At 41.9% G+C, this 14871-nt stretch overlaps 1 protein-coding gene across 6 annotated transcripts in view; it reads left to right on the forward strand.

Moving 5' to 3' along the window:
* Positions 1 to 2851: 2851 nt before the first annotated feature.
* The window catches only part of LOC118936438 (sorting nexin-19), a 40128-nt gene continuing 28108 nt past the window's right edge, over positions 2852 to 14871 (forward strand). Inside the window, exons 1-7 of one of the 6 annotated variants that reach the window (XM_090224668.1) lie at positions 2852 to 4976; positions 5236 to 5373; positions 10711 to 10791; positions 10913 to 11047; positions 11159 to 11415; positions 11587 to 11705; positions 12211 to 12341. Coding sequence is in view for 3 of the 6 variants with exons in the window: in XM_090224663.1 (XP_090080789.1) it covers positions 4920 to 4976; positions 5236 to 5373; positions 10913 to 11272 (555 nt within the window). In the remaining 3 variants the exon portion in view is untranslated. Of the gene's footprint in view, positions 4977 to 5235; positions 5374 to 10710; positions 10792 to 10912; positions 11416 to 11586; positions 11706 to 12210; positions 12342 to 14871 lie in introns of all 6 variants that reach the window. The other 5 variants (XM_090224666.1, XM_090224667.1, XM_090224664.1 and 2 more) reach the window with 5 other exon arrangements.

Genomic DNA, 14871 nt, shown 5'->3' on the forward strand with positions numbered 1-14871 from the left:
GCCTTTATTAAACAGCTTGGAAAATTCCAGAAAATGATGTCATGGCTTTAGAAGCTTCCGAAAATTCCAGAAAATTATGTTATGGCTTTAGAAGCTTACATAATTTGAGTCAATTGGAGGTGTACATGTGGATGTAGTTCAAGGCCTACCTTCAAACTCAGTGCCTCTTTGCTTGACATTATGGGAAAATCAAAAGAAATCAGCCAAGACCTCAGAAAAAAAATTGTAGACCTCCACAAGTCTGGTTCATCCTTGGGAGCAATTTCCAAATGCCTGAAGGTACCATGTTCATCTGTACAAACAATAGGACGTAAGTATAAACACCATGGGACCACGCAGCCATCACACCACACAGAAAGGAGACTTGTTCTAAAAAATCCAGACTACGGTTTGCAACTGCACACGGAGACAAAGATCGTACTTTTTGGAGAAATGTCCTATGGTCTGATGAAACAAAAATAGAACTGTTTGGCCATAATGACCATTGTTATGTTTGGTGAAAAAGGGGGAAGCTTGCAAGCCGAAGGACACCATCCCAACCGTGAAGCACGGGGGTGGCAGCATCATGTTGTGGGTGTGCTTTGCTGCAGGAGGGACTGGTGCGCTTCACAAAATAGATGGCATCATGACAATGGAAAATTATGGGGATATATTGAAGCAACATCTCAAGACATCAGTCAGGAAGTTAATCTTGGTCGCAAATGGGTCTTCCAAATGGACAATGACCCCAAGCACACTTCTAAAGTTGTGGCAAAATGGCTTAAGGACAACAAAGTCAAGGTATTGGAGTGGCCATCACAAAGCCCTGACCTCAATCCTACAGAAAATTTGTGGGCAGAACTGAAAAAGCGTGTGCGAGCAAGGAGGCCTACAAACCTGACCCAGTTACACCAGCTCTTTATTTATTTATTAATTTCACCTTTATTTAACCAGGTAATCTAGTTGAGAACAAGTTCTCATTTACAACTGCGACCTGGCCAAGATAAAGCAAAGCAGTGCGACATAAACAACAACACAGAGTTACACATGGAATAAACAAGCGTACAATCAACAACACAGTAGAAAAAGAAAGAACGTCTAGTTACAGTGTGTGCAAGTGGCGTGAGGAGGTAGGCAATAAATAGGCCATAGTAGCGAAGTAATTACAATTTAGCAAATTAACACTGGAGTGATAAATGTGTGTCACGCCCTGGTCTTAGTATTTTGTGTTTTCTTTATTTATTTGGTCAGGACAGGGTGTGACATGGGTTTTGTATGTGGTGTGTTTTGTCTTGGGGTTTTTGTTAGGTATTGGGTTTGTATTATAGTAGGGGTTTCTAGCATAGTCTATGGCTGTCTGGAGTGGTTCTCAATCAGAGGCAGGTGTTTATTGTTGTCTCTGATTGGGAACCATATTTAGGCAGCCATATTCTTTGAGTGTTTCGTGGGTGATTGTTCCTGTCTTTGTTTGTTGTCACCAGATAGGCTGGTTAGGTTTTCGCACATTTATTGTTTTGTTCGTTTATTCATGTATAGTTTTTCTTCATTAAAAAACCATGAATAACCACCATGCTGCATTTTGGTCCGACTCTCCTTCACCACAGGAAAACCGTTACAATGAGCAGATGATGAATTGCAAGTAGAGATACTGGTGTGCAAATAAGCAGACAAGTAAATAAAAACAATATGGGGATCAGGTAGGTAGATAAACTATGTAGAGCTGCAGCGATCGTTTAGCTGCTCAGATAGCTGATTTTTAAAGTTAGTGAGGGAAATATAAGTCTCCAGCTTCAGAGATTTTTGCAATTCTTTCCAGTCACTGGCAGCAGAGAACTGGAAGGAAAGGTGGCCAAAGGAGGTGTTGGCTTTGGGGATGACCAGTGAGATATACCTGCTACGGGTGGCTGTTGTTATCGTGACCAGTAAGCTGAGATAAGGCGGAGCTTTACCTAGCATAGACTTTTAAATGTCCTGGAGCCAGTGGGTCTGGCGACGAATATGTAGCGAGGGCCAGCCGACGAGCATACAGGTCGCAGTGGTGTTTGGTATAAGGGGCTTTGATAACAAAACGGATGGCACTGTGATAGACTGCAACCAGTTTGCTGAGCAGAGTGTTGGAGGCTATTTTGTAGATGACATCGCCGAAGTTGAGGATTGGTAGGATAGTCAGTTTTACTAGGGTAAGTTTGGTGGCGTGAGTGAAGGAGGCTTTGTTGCAAAATAGAAAGCCAATTCTAGATTTGATTTTGGATTGGAGATGTTTAATAGTCTGGAAGGAGAGTTTACAGTCTAGCCAGACACCTAGGTATTTGTAGTTGTCCACATATTCTAGGTCAGAACCGTCCAGGGTAGTGATGCTAGTCGGGCGGGCGGGTGCGGGCAGCAAACGTTTGAAAAGCATGCATTTGGCTTTACTAGCGTTTAAGAGCAGTTGGAGGCCACAGAAGGAGTGTTGTATGGCATTGAAGCTCGTTCGGAGGTTAGTTAACACAGTGTACAAAGAAGGGCCAGATGTATACAGAATGGTGTTGTCTGCGTAGAGGTGGATCAGGGAATCACCCGTAGCAAGAGCTATATCATTGATATATACAGAGAAAATAGTCGGCCCGAGAATTGAACCCTGTGGTACCCCCATAGAGACTGCCAGAGGTCCGGACAACAGGCCATCTTCACCCTAGACTACAATATGTCACCTTTGTTTTTTAAATCTTGAATGAAATGAGAATTTATTGGCTAACCTTGACATAAATAATTCGTTTTTATCTTTAACTCTACTCTGTAAGTATAGCAAAAACCTTGAGCAACATTTTTTTGCAGCAGTTTGCTTCTCACTCGTTTTTCGATAATGTAGCTTTTCTAGCTGGTCCATTTAGAAAGGTTGTGTCTACGTGGAGTAAAACTACGACTGGAAGTGAATTTTCGTAGCAGGTTATGAGAGGATTTTAGCTAACTCTAACCAATGACCCTGTATCATGGGTAGGACAATTACTTTATACTGTTCTAATTAAGTTGGTAACCAGTTTATAATAGCAATAAGGCACTTCGGGGGTTTGTGGTATATGGCCAATATACCACTGCTAAGGGCTGTGTCTTAAGAACAGCCCTAGTCGTGGTATTATTTGCCATAAACCACACATCTTGCATTTTTGCTTAATCATAGTAGTCAAATCAAGTTAAATCGACATGCATTGATGGAAAATGATCTGGCGAGTTTAGTAAAAGGAAATTATATTTTATATTTTCTTGCGATATATTCTGAAACTCTGAATAATCATTATTTTGATGGAAAACTGAATTTTGCATCTTAGTCCACGTAGTTACAAATTACATCGATATTCCTTCTTTATTCGTTCCATAATGTTATTGAAAAAGGAGTTCATTGGATAAATTTGGCAACACCTCTTGCTGCGCCCCAAGAAATGTGTCAGCTTTTGAAGCATCATTGTCTAGAAATATTAGCTAGACCTGGCAAACCTGGTCAAGGGATACAGGACGTAAACAAACTAATGCCCGAGCTGTCAAAAAAAAAGACAAGACGTTGCCTGCCTCTTGCAAGTGAAACAGTTGCCATGACCGCTTGTATAATTTTACTTGTCGTACTTTCAGAAACATACAGCTAGCTACATTGACTAAGGTAAATTGAGCTAGGGTAATTTAGCCTAAAGTATTGGAATGCTTGGCTAGCAGCTATTAACGTTAGTTACTGTAGAAAGCTAACGAAAGGAAAGGCAACCCGACATCCCATCATACCAATGTAATAGAACATATGATCAGTTCATTGTAAAGTCAATGTGTCATTACAAAATCGTTAGATGAAGCTAGATGAAACATTTTCACTTTTACATAGTATAACGTTAACTAGCTAGCTAGGTCCTCTCCACTGCTGCTAGCCTGAGCTACTCAGCTAACTTAGCACCGGTAGCTAGCTAGCCAGGCAATAATACAAATTCTTCCTGCAGGTTGCAGGGAAGAAATTCGTTTATCACAGAGAATAAATTAACTAGCTGTCTATTCACATATGTGCTGCTAGCTAAATCATGTGAAATAAATGTAACGTTACTTATAAAAAAAAATGTTTGACACTGAATATAAAAGTCATATGAAGAGCCATGTCTCACACTCAGTTGGAGACTGTTGGCCACGCCGGGGCCAACTGGGCTTTGGAGCTCTTCTGACATGGCTGATTCTCTTCCATTGACTGTTAAATGTATGGCTGCTGTGTGTCTTCACGAGCCTCCTGAGGGGCTGGCTGGGATCTCAGGCTGTCCTGGACCCCAACAGCGCTGTTCACCAGGAGAGGTTCATCACATTGGAAAGGATCCGTCCTTCACCTGAGAGTGAGCGGCAGCTAGACCACTATATACAGACCACCGTGCACAAGATCATCCAATACTTCCTCCTGGTACTGCATAGTGTCCTCAGAGTGGGACTTTCAGGTTGAGGTGCAAAGTGCCATGTACTCCATGGCAATGGCTCTGAAGTGTCGGTCAAGAAGAGTGGACCGTAAGGTCCTGACTCAGGGGGTTTTGGACCTGTGTGGCGGCCACCTTCAGAGCTACCTGAGAGCCAAATATGTCATGGCCTAGCTGAAGAGGCAACCGGATGGAGAGAACAGCCTCTGGAAAGCATACTCCCGGGTCTGCACACCTCACCCTGCTGTGAAGAGCTCGGCCATGGAGGTGAACTACACCAGGGCTGTTGTTGACCGGCTGCTGCATGTCCTTGTCCCTCTGCCTCACCTGGAAACCCGAACGGGAAGGTTTGTGGTCGGAGAGCTCATCACGTGCAATGTCCTTCTCCCCTTCTTTACGAAACTATCGGATCCTGACTGGCTGAACCTGTTAATCTTTGCAAGCCCCCTCTGCAGACCTCCTCCCCCATGGTGACCCTGCCGCGAAAGCCCGATCATCATCCAGAACCTCCGCATCCCCGGGACCATCATGGTCAAGGAGCACCGTCGCACCGGCTCGCTTCCGTACACTCTCTACACGGTCACGGTGAGTTATTATTGCAAAGTGACTCTGTTTGTTGTTTGATGTATGGAGAACATTACATGTTTTTGGTTTGAAAAGGCTAGGTTACATATGTATCTTCATATAAGCTACTGAAACACAACTTGTTCTGATCATTGATGATATGTGTTGGTCTTAAGGCCAGAACACTGAGTAGAGGAAAGAAAAAGTGAAATTGAACTTTAGAGATTATTTTAGTCTATATTAATCTAGTTTAGTTTGTGTTAATACATACGTCTTTCAGGATGAAACAGCAATGGACTCTGATAACCCATGGTCTATCCAGCCAGTTGCCTATCACACGGTCAACCGGCGATATAGTGAGTTTCTCAACCTACAGACCCGCTTGGAGGAGAAATCAGACTTGCGAAAATTCCTCAAAGTAAGTATTGTTATCTGAACAATGACAGGCGTTTTAGTTCCATGTGTCATGTGGAACTAGACTGGGTGTCTTTTGTACAGCTTCTAACTGATCTTATTAACATGGTTTAGATGTGAAAGCACCAAAGAAAATATTTCCAGACTTGTCGTTTGGAAACATGGATGGTGACAAAGTTGATAATCACAGTGGTTGTAGAGGGTGCAACAGGCCAGTACCTCAGGAGTAAATGTCATTTGGCTTTTCATAGCCGAGCATTCAGAGGTTGAGACACCAGATGCGTGAGAGAGAGTGAGTCAAAAACAGCAGGTCTGGGACAAGGTAGCACGTCCGGTGAAACCGGTCAGGGTTCCATATCTGCAGGCAGAACAGTTGAAACTGGTGCAGCAGCACGACCAGGTGGAACAGGGGTATCCAGGAGTCATCAGGCCAGGTAGTCCTGAGTAATAATCCTTGGGCTCAGGTCCTCCGGGAGAGGAGAGAGAAAATTAGAGGGAGCATACTTATAATTCACACAGGACACCGGATAAGACAGGAGAATTACACCAGATATAACAGACTGACCCTAGCCAACCGGCACATAGACTATTGCAGCATAGATACTGGAGGCTGAGACGGGTGGGTCGGGGGACACTGTGGCCCTGTCCGACGATACCCACGGACAGGGCCAACCAGGCAGATATAACCCCACCCACTTTGCCAAAGCACAGACCCCACACCACTAGAGGGATATCAACAGACCACAAAGTTACTACCCAGAAACACAGCTGAGTATAACCCACGAAGATCTCTTCCAACGCACAGGAAGATCACGTCTGTGACTCAACCCACTCAAGTGACACACCTCTCCTAGGGACGACATGGAAGTGCACTAGTAAACCAGTGACTCAGTCCCCGTAATAGGGTCAGAGGCAGAGAATCGCAGTAGAGAAAGGGGAGCCGGCCAGGCAGAGACAACATACCAGACTGTTATATGAAGGGAGGGCCAGACATTCAAATGACCATTTCCTATTTTACTGGCCACATTCTGTTTGGTGGCTGGGTGTAATAATAATATAATTTCGAAATCAAAGAATGAGCGCTGGAAAAGCGATTTCTGGAACTTGACAGTAAAGCTGTCATTTTAGTGATGCCATTTCATCAAGAATATGCATTATGAAGTTGAGACAGCACTTGCTCAAGGATTCAGGAGTTGAGTTGGCAGACTAAAGGCGTCCGAATACATAAGTTCAGTTTGCTCTGTAGTTAATTTGGATGTTTTTGGAGTGGAGGTCTTAGTCGTGCTATTTGACATCTAACTAAGATGTTTGAATGCAGTATTTCTCAAGTCAAAAGATGTGCATGAAAAGTAGTCGTCTGTCGTTGAATGACAACACTTCATTGAAGAATCCCTACTGTTGACCAATCACCAACAAAGGGGCGTAGACTTCGGCTCCCGAACTTCGACAAGCTTCAAGGAAACATTTTGTGTGCTCAAACAGTAAAAAAAAACTCCTGCCGAACACCAAACGAACCAAAACATCGCAAAATGTTGTCATAATATATGCACAAACTGTTTCGACTGGGAAGCATACATTAAAGCTGTAGAGATGGAATTGATAATTTGCAACATAAACTGACGAAGCAGATGCTGGTTTACCAAGGCGTTAATCCAAAAGTAATCAGATTAGATTACTAATTTTGACAATTATTTTACTAATTACTTTAATTGTGATGTAATCTGTAATTACATGTTTCAAGTAATTTGTCCAAACCTGAATATATAGACCTGTGTTTCCATGACATAGACTGACCAGGTGAAAGCTATGATCTCTTATTAATGTCACCCATTAAATCCACTTCAATCAGTGTAGATGAAGGGGAGGAGATGGGTTTAAGAAGGATTTGTAAGCCTTGAGACAACTGAGACATGGATTGTGTATGCGATCCATCCAGAGGGTAAAGGGCCTTTTAAATGATGTATGGTAGTAAGTGCCAGGGTGCACCGGTTTGAGTGTGTCAAGAACTGCAACGCTGCTGGGTTTTGTGGGAATCATTGGAGTCAACATGGGCCAGCATCCCTGTGGAGCAATTTCCACACCTTGTAGAGTCCATGCACCGATGATATGAGGCTGTTCTGAGGGCAAAATGGAAGGTGTTCCTTGTGTTTTGTACACTCAGAATATGTATAACTGAGCAACAGGACAAGTACATTAGATTAGAGTGTCTAGTTTGAGAAACACAAGTCCTCAACTGGCAGCTTCATTAAATAGTACCCGCAACGTCAACAGTGAAGAGGCGACTTCGGGATGCTGGCCTTCTAGGCAGAGTAACTCTGTCCAGTGTCTGTGTTCTTTTGCCCATCTTAATCTTTTATTGGCCACTCTGAGATATGGCTTTTGCTCTCTCAACTCTGCCTAGAAGGCCAGTATCCCGGAGTCGCCTATTCACTGTTTCTTTCAAAAACAAGGACATTTCTAAGTGACCCCAAACTTTTGAGCAGAAGTGTGTGTATATATATACAGTTGAAGTCAGAAGTTTACATACACCTTAGCCAAATACATTTAAACTAAGTTTTTCACAATTCCTGACATTTAATCCTAGTAAAACGTCCCTGTCTTAGGTTAGTGAGGATCACCACTTTATTTTAAGAATGTGAAATGTCAGAATAATAGTAGAGAGAATTATTTATTTCAGCTTTTATTGCTTTCATCACATTCCCAGTGGGTCAGAAGTTTACATACACTCATTTAGTATTTGGTAGCATTGCCTTTAAGTTGTTTAACTTGGGTCAAATGTTTCGGGTAGCTTTCCTCAAGCTTCCCACAATAAGTTGGGTGAATGTTGTCCCATTCCTCCTGACAGAGCTGGTGTAACTGAGTCAGGTTTATAGGCCTCCTTGCTCACACGTGCTTTTTTCAGTTCTGCCCACACATTTTCCATAGGATTGAGGTCAGGGTTTTGTGAGAGCCACTCCAATACCTTGACTTTGTTGTCCTTAAGCCATTTTGCCACAACTTTAGAAGTATGCTTGGGGTCAATGTCCATTTGGAAGACCAATTTGCGACCAAGCTTTACCTTCCTGACTGATGTCTTGAGATGTTGCTTCAAAATAGCCACATAATTTTCTATCCTCATGATGCCATCTATTTTGTGAAGTGCACCAGTTCCTCCTGCAGCAAAGCACCCCCACAACATGATGCTGCCACCCCTGTGCTTCAAGGTTGGGTCATTATGGCCAAACAGTTATATTATTGTTGCATCAGACCAGAGGACATTTCTACAAAAAGTACATTCTTTGTCCCCATGTGCAGTTGCAAACCGTAGTCTGGCTTTTTATTGGCGGTTTTGGAACAGTGGCTTCTTCCTTGCTCAGCGGCCTTTCAGGTTATGTTGATATAGGACTAATTTTACTGTGGATATAGATACTTTAGTACCTGTTTCCTCCAGCATCTTCACAAGGTCCTTTGCTGTTGTTCTGGGATTGACTTGCACTTTTCGCACCAAAGTACATTAATCTCCAGGAGACAGAACGCATCTCTTTCCTGAGCGATATGACAGCTGCGTGGTCCCATGGTATTTATACTTGCTGGTTCCCAAGGATGAACCAGACTTGTGGAGGTCTACAATTTTTTTTTCCGAGGTCTTGGCTGATTTCTTTAGATTTTCCCATGATGTCAAGTAAAGAGACACTGAGTTTGAAGGTAGGCCTTGAAATACATCCACAGGTATGCCTCCAATTGACTCAAATGATGTTAATTAGCCTATCAGAAGCTTCTAAAGCCATGACATAGTTTTCTGGAATTTTCCAAGCTGTTTAAAGGCACAGTCAACTTGGTGTATGTACTTCTGACCCATTGGAATTGTTATACAGTGAATTATAGGTGAAATAATTGTTGTAAAATTGACTTGTGTCATGTCCTACCGACTTGCTAAAACTATAGTTTGTTAACAAGAAATTTGTGGAGTGGTTGAAAAACGAGTTTTAATGACTCCAACCTAAGTGCATGTAAACTTCCGACTTCAACTGTATACACACGCACAGTACCAGTAAAACGTTTGGACACACCTACTCATTCCAGGGTTTTTCTTTATTTTACTCTTTTCTACATTGTAAAATAATAGTGAAGACATAAACTATGAAATAACACATATGGAATCATGTACTAAGCAAAAAAGTGTTAAACATAGTAGCCACCTTTTTCCTTGATGACAGCTTTGCACACTCTTGGCATTCTCTCAACCAGCTGGAATGCATTTCAATTAACAGGTGTGCCTTGTTAAAAGTTAATTTGTGTAATTTCTTTCCTTAATGCGTTTGAGCCAATCAGTTGTGTTTTGACAAGGTATCTGGTATACAGAAGATTTCCCTATTTGGTAAAAGACCAAGTCCATATTATGACAAGAACAGCTCAAATAAGCAAAGAGAAACGATAGTCCATCATTACTTTAAGACATGATGGTCAGTCAATGCAGAAAATGTCAAGAACTTTGAATGTTTCTTCAAGTGCATTCACAAAAACCATCAAGCGCTATGATGAAACTGGTTCTCACAAGGACTGCCACAGGAAAGGAAGTCACAGAGTTACCTCTGCTGCAGAGGATACGTTCATTAGAGTTAATTGCACCTTACATTGCAGCCCAAATAAATGCTTCACAGAGTTCAAGTAACAGACACATCTCAACATCAACTGTTCAGAAGAGACTGCGTGAATCAGGCCGTCATGGTCGAATTGCTGCAAAGAAACCACTACTGAAGGACAGCAATAATAAGAAGAGACTTGCTTGGGCCAAGAAACACAAGCAATGGACATTAAACCGGTGGAAATCTGTCCTTTTGGTCTGACAAGTCCAAATGTGAGATTTTTGGTTCCACCCGCCGTAACTTTGTGAGACGCAGAGTAGGTGAACGGATGATCTCCATGCTCAGCAAATGGGGGATCTGCTTCAAGACTGTTGGAAAAGCATTCCAGGTGAAGCTGGTTGAGACAATGCTAAGAGTGTGCAAAGGTGTCATCAAAGCAAAGGGTGGCTACTTTGAGGAAACTAAAATATATTTTGATTTGTTTAACAGTTTTTTGCTTACTACATGATTCCATATGTGTTATTTCATAGTTTTGATGTCTTTACTATTATTCTACAAAGTAGAAAATAGTTGCAAATAAAGAAAAACCCTTGAATGAGTAGGTGTGTCCAAACTTTTGACTGGTATTGTATATATATACACAATATTTAATGATGAAATGCACTTGACATTTATGTGAAATAGGTTGTGAAATGCATTGTTATAGAAATAAAGTTTGATTCCATTCAAACGGTTGTGTTACCTGCTTTTGTGTCTGTTTTCATGTCCTGGCTAAGGTTCTCCAGTAAATCACCCCAGTCCTTAATGTCTCTGACATGAGGTCTAAAGTGCTATACTGCTTTGATGAGGGGAGCACAGTAAGTACTGTGCTTTGCTGTGGTCTCTTGACTACAGTGATGTCTGTCGCATTAAATTCTGTTATCAGTATTTTTACTCCTGAAACCCATGAATGTTTATGTCATGCTTCTCTTTTTGCAGGGGTTTAACAGCTTGTCGGTAGCTGGCCTAGAGGCCTTCATCAAGGAGCGGGAACTTGCGGTGATGCAGAGGCTGAGAGGGAAGGCAGTCCAGCCCTCAGAGGAGAAGTGGGAGGCCCACAGAATAATCTACCAGGTACATCCATTCAAGATTCTGGTAAGGACTGCAAGAAATGTGGATTGTTTTAGTAGTGGTGGATGGGTAAACTTACATGACCACTCACAATATTGTTCATTTCCCCATCAGTTCAAAACAAGAACTAAGTTCTTACATCAATCTTGGCTCGTGATAGTGGATGTTTGCGTCATGACTGCTTCCTGTTCTTCCCGACAGTGTCTGTCTGTGAGTCATTTATTGTGAAATGCTGTTTTTTTACTGTACTTTTTCATAAAAACAGGATTTGCTACTTTTCTTACTTAGTTTAAGTTCAGTGACTGGTCCTGTCTATGAATGTGCAGTGTTTTGGAAGGTGAACAGCACAGAAGATTAAGGTCCTCTAACTGGTAAGATATTTTATGTCTCCAATCCAGTGAATGGCCTTAGAAAAAATGGGTGATCCCATTGACTTCATATGGAAACTATCTCCCAAGACTTGACATTGGAATGATTTATTTATTTGAATCCAAATTGCTGGGGCTACCATGTTTAAAGTCTGCTCATTGTCTTGTCTGAAGGAGACGTGTTTCAGATGTGGGCCAGACTTTGATGGTGAGCCGTCTGGCTCCCACTCGCTGACCAGACAGGTCTGAAACATCCTGTTCCAGATCTCTCCTGAACATTTCAAGAGTGAAAGGTAAACAACCTGAATGCTGTGACCAGCATACTCCTGAAGTACTATAATGTCACCACTAGAGGGAAGTCTTGGCAAACATTTGTTGGGGGTATTTAAAAGAGAAAATCTTTCATTGTCTATGCTGAGAAATCTTTCCAGGAGCAAGAGGTTACAGGTTGTGTCAATGTTTGACATTGTGCGAATCATAGGTTTTTCTTTTTTGACAGATTCCCTCTGACAAATTTTTGTCAATAATGTTGAAGACATACAATAGATATCTAACACTTACATGAGGCTTTATTGTTTTGAGATTTTCAAATTTCATAGCCAGAATGCTATTTAGTATTTTAAATGATTTTACTTTGGACCACTGCTAATGCATGGTAAATAGTGATATATAAACAAGGCTTCGAGCCTATGGTTTTAAATGTGCTTGTTTTAAGCATGTGTGCTACTTAGTAAAGTGCGTGTCATTTACTTGTGTGTGTGTCATTAACTTGTGTGTGTTTTGTGGCACTGTCCACAGTGGTGGAGACGGCCCTAGCTGACTTGGCCCTTGACATCATGTGTCTCCTGATGAAGGACCAGTAGAGCTGGCTGTGCACCGACAACATCCCGGAAGACTATCCGGCTGCTGTTTGGAACCCTCATTGACAGGTACTGTACTAATGTCTATGGCATGGACCGTAGAAATATAATTATTACTCTACTCCATTCTATTTCTATGGCATGGACAGCCATAGAACACATCTGTCACCACTCACCAGTCAACACTGACCTCCCATATCTTGTACACTGTATATCAGAACATATGGAAATTAGGAACCTAATCATTTTGAAATGTGATCTTTTCAGAACATTGACTGTGTAGGTGGATTTAATTTAGATTTACTGTGCACCCAAACTCTTATTATAATCAAGCAATTAGGAAAAGGCTTATGTGGATACAGTATTGTTCCAGTATTAGTTTGTCCAACAACTAAGGTATCTTACATATCTCAATGAGTTTATAAAAGGGGCCAATGTGGTTGTTGTGGTGGTTTCTGCTGAATAACTGGAAACTGTTCGTCTATTGTGCAAGAGCACAATCTCTGTCCTTGTAAAGAATTTGCACCTGAGCGATGTTGTGTACTTGGCTGTAAGGAACGTCTGGTCAGTAGTTGATGCCAGAACATGTGAGCGGAGTTGAGCAGTCGGAAATCCCACTCATCGCTCACGGTGAAAACCGCTTCTCGCTTCACAGGAAGAAAAACTGCCAAACTGCTCCATTCATTAAAATCACAATTGAAACAACAACATTTCTGTGCCTACCTGAACCTATCATCTGGTTGTGAAGTATTGAAACCAAACCATCAGATCAGAATGAACAACAATAATAGGTGACAGTAAAAAGCACTCATCATTTTAAATAGGCTAAATGTTGCTTTAAACAACAACACTCTAAGTAGGTCAGGAGCCAGACAAAGAAGGAACCAAAGAAGGAACCAAAATGATTATTACGACTGTATTATTATTATTATTATTATTATTATTATTTCAATTATTTCAAGGCTATAGCCTACAAAGAAATACATGGTGGAGCATTGGTGAGTGCAACACACTAGGCTGGCATGAACATTAAGCGCTCAGCATTTAAACAACATTTTGGTGTATTTATCTATAAATTGAGCATATAGTCTGTGAATTGAAAAATGCCTTATTAGGCCTTTTGAAATCACTTTTAGAAACACTAGTTTGGCCAGAGTCTTTGGCTGATGCGATGGTGCCTGGTGAGCAGGCCAGCAGCGGAGAATAGTCTCTCCGCACTTGCAGAGCCACGGTGGACGCTAACACCCTTCGGGCCTCTCTTGACAGGCTGGGCAGAGATGTAGAGTTGTCATTTTTGTATTTTGTTTATACTCTAGGTAGGCCTAAAGATTTTTAGGCAAAATAACCCCATCAAAACCGAAAGCTCCCTTGGAAGAGGTAATATGTCAGCAGGCCTATTGGGCCAAAATCAATGATAGCCTATTGAATAGATAATTGAACGAAAAGGATCAAACTTTTAAGAGATAATATTTTTTTGTTTAAATACACTACCGTTCAAAAGTTTGGGCTCACTTAGAAATGTCCTTGTTTATTAAGGAAAAGCAACAAAAAAATGTCCATTAAAATAACATCAAATTGATCAGAAATACAGTGTAGACAGTTTTTATTTAATTTTTTGGTATTTATTTTTCTCCCCAATTTCGTGGTATCTAATTGGTAGTAGTCTTGTCTCATCGCTGCAACTCCCGTACGGAATCGGGAGAGGCGAAGGTCGAGAGCCATGTGTCCCCTGAAACACAACCCAACCAAGCCCTACTGCTTCTTTACACAATGCCCATCCAACCCGGAAGCCAGCCGCACCAATGTGTCGCCGACACCTGGCGACCGTGTCAGCGTAAACTGCGCCCGGCCCGCCACAGGAGTCGCTAGTGAGCGATGAGACAAGGATATCCCTGCTGGCCAAACCCTCCCTAAATCGGACGACGCTGGGCCATTTGTGTGCCGCCCCATGGGCCTCCCGGTTGCGGCCGGCTGCGACAGATCCTGGACTCGAGCCCAGAATCTCTAGTGGCACAGCCTTAGACCTCTGCGCCACTCGGGACGCCAGTGAAGACATTGTTAATGTTGTAAATGACTATTGTAGCTGGAAACGGCAGAGTTTTTATGGAATATCTACATAGGCGTACAGAGGCCCATTATGAGCAACCATCACTCCTGTCTTCCAATGGCATGTTGTGTTAGCTAATCCAAGTTTATCATTTTAAAAGGATAATTGATTATTAGAAAACCCTTTTGCAACAGCTAAAGACTGTTGTTCTGTTTAAAGAAGCAATAAAACTGTCCTTTAGACTAGTTGAGTATCTGGAGCGTCTGCATTTGTGGGTTTGATTACAGGCTCAAAATGGCCAGAAACAAAGATCTTTCTTCTGAAACTCATCGGTCTATTCTTGTTCTGAGAAATTAAGGCTATTCCATGCGAGAAATTGCCAAGGAACTGAAGATCTCGTACAACGCTGTGTACTACTCCCTTCACAGAACTGTGTAAACTGGCTCTAACCAGAATAGAAAGAGGAATGGGAGGCCTCAGTGCACAACTGAGCAAGAGGACAAGTACATTAGAATGTCTAGTTTGAGAAACAGATGCCTCAAGTCATCAACT

The sequence above is a fragment of the Oncorhynchus mykiss genome, chromosome 27 (genome assembly GCF_057628025.1).
Source record: "Oncorhynchus mykiss isolate SJ-2025 chromosome 27, ASM5762802v1, whole genome shotgun sequence".
NCBI classification, from domain to species: Eukaryota; Metazoa; Chordata; class Actinopteri; order Salmoniformes; family Salmonidae; genus Oncorhynchus; species Oncorhynchus mykiss.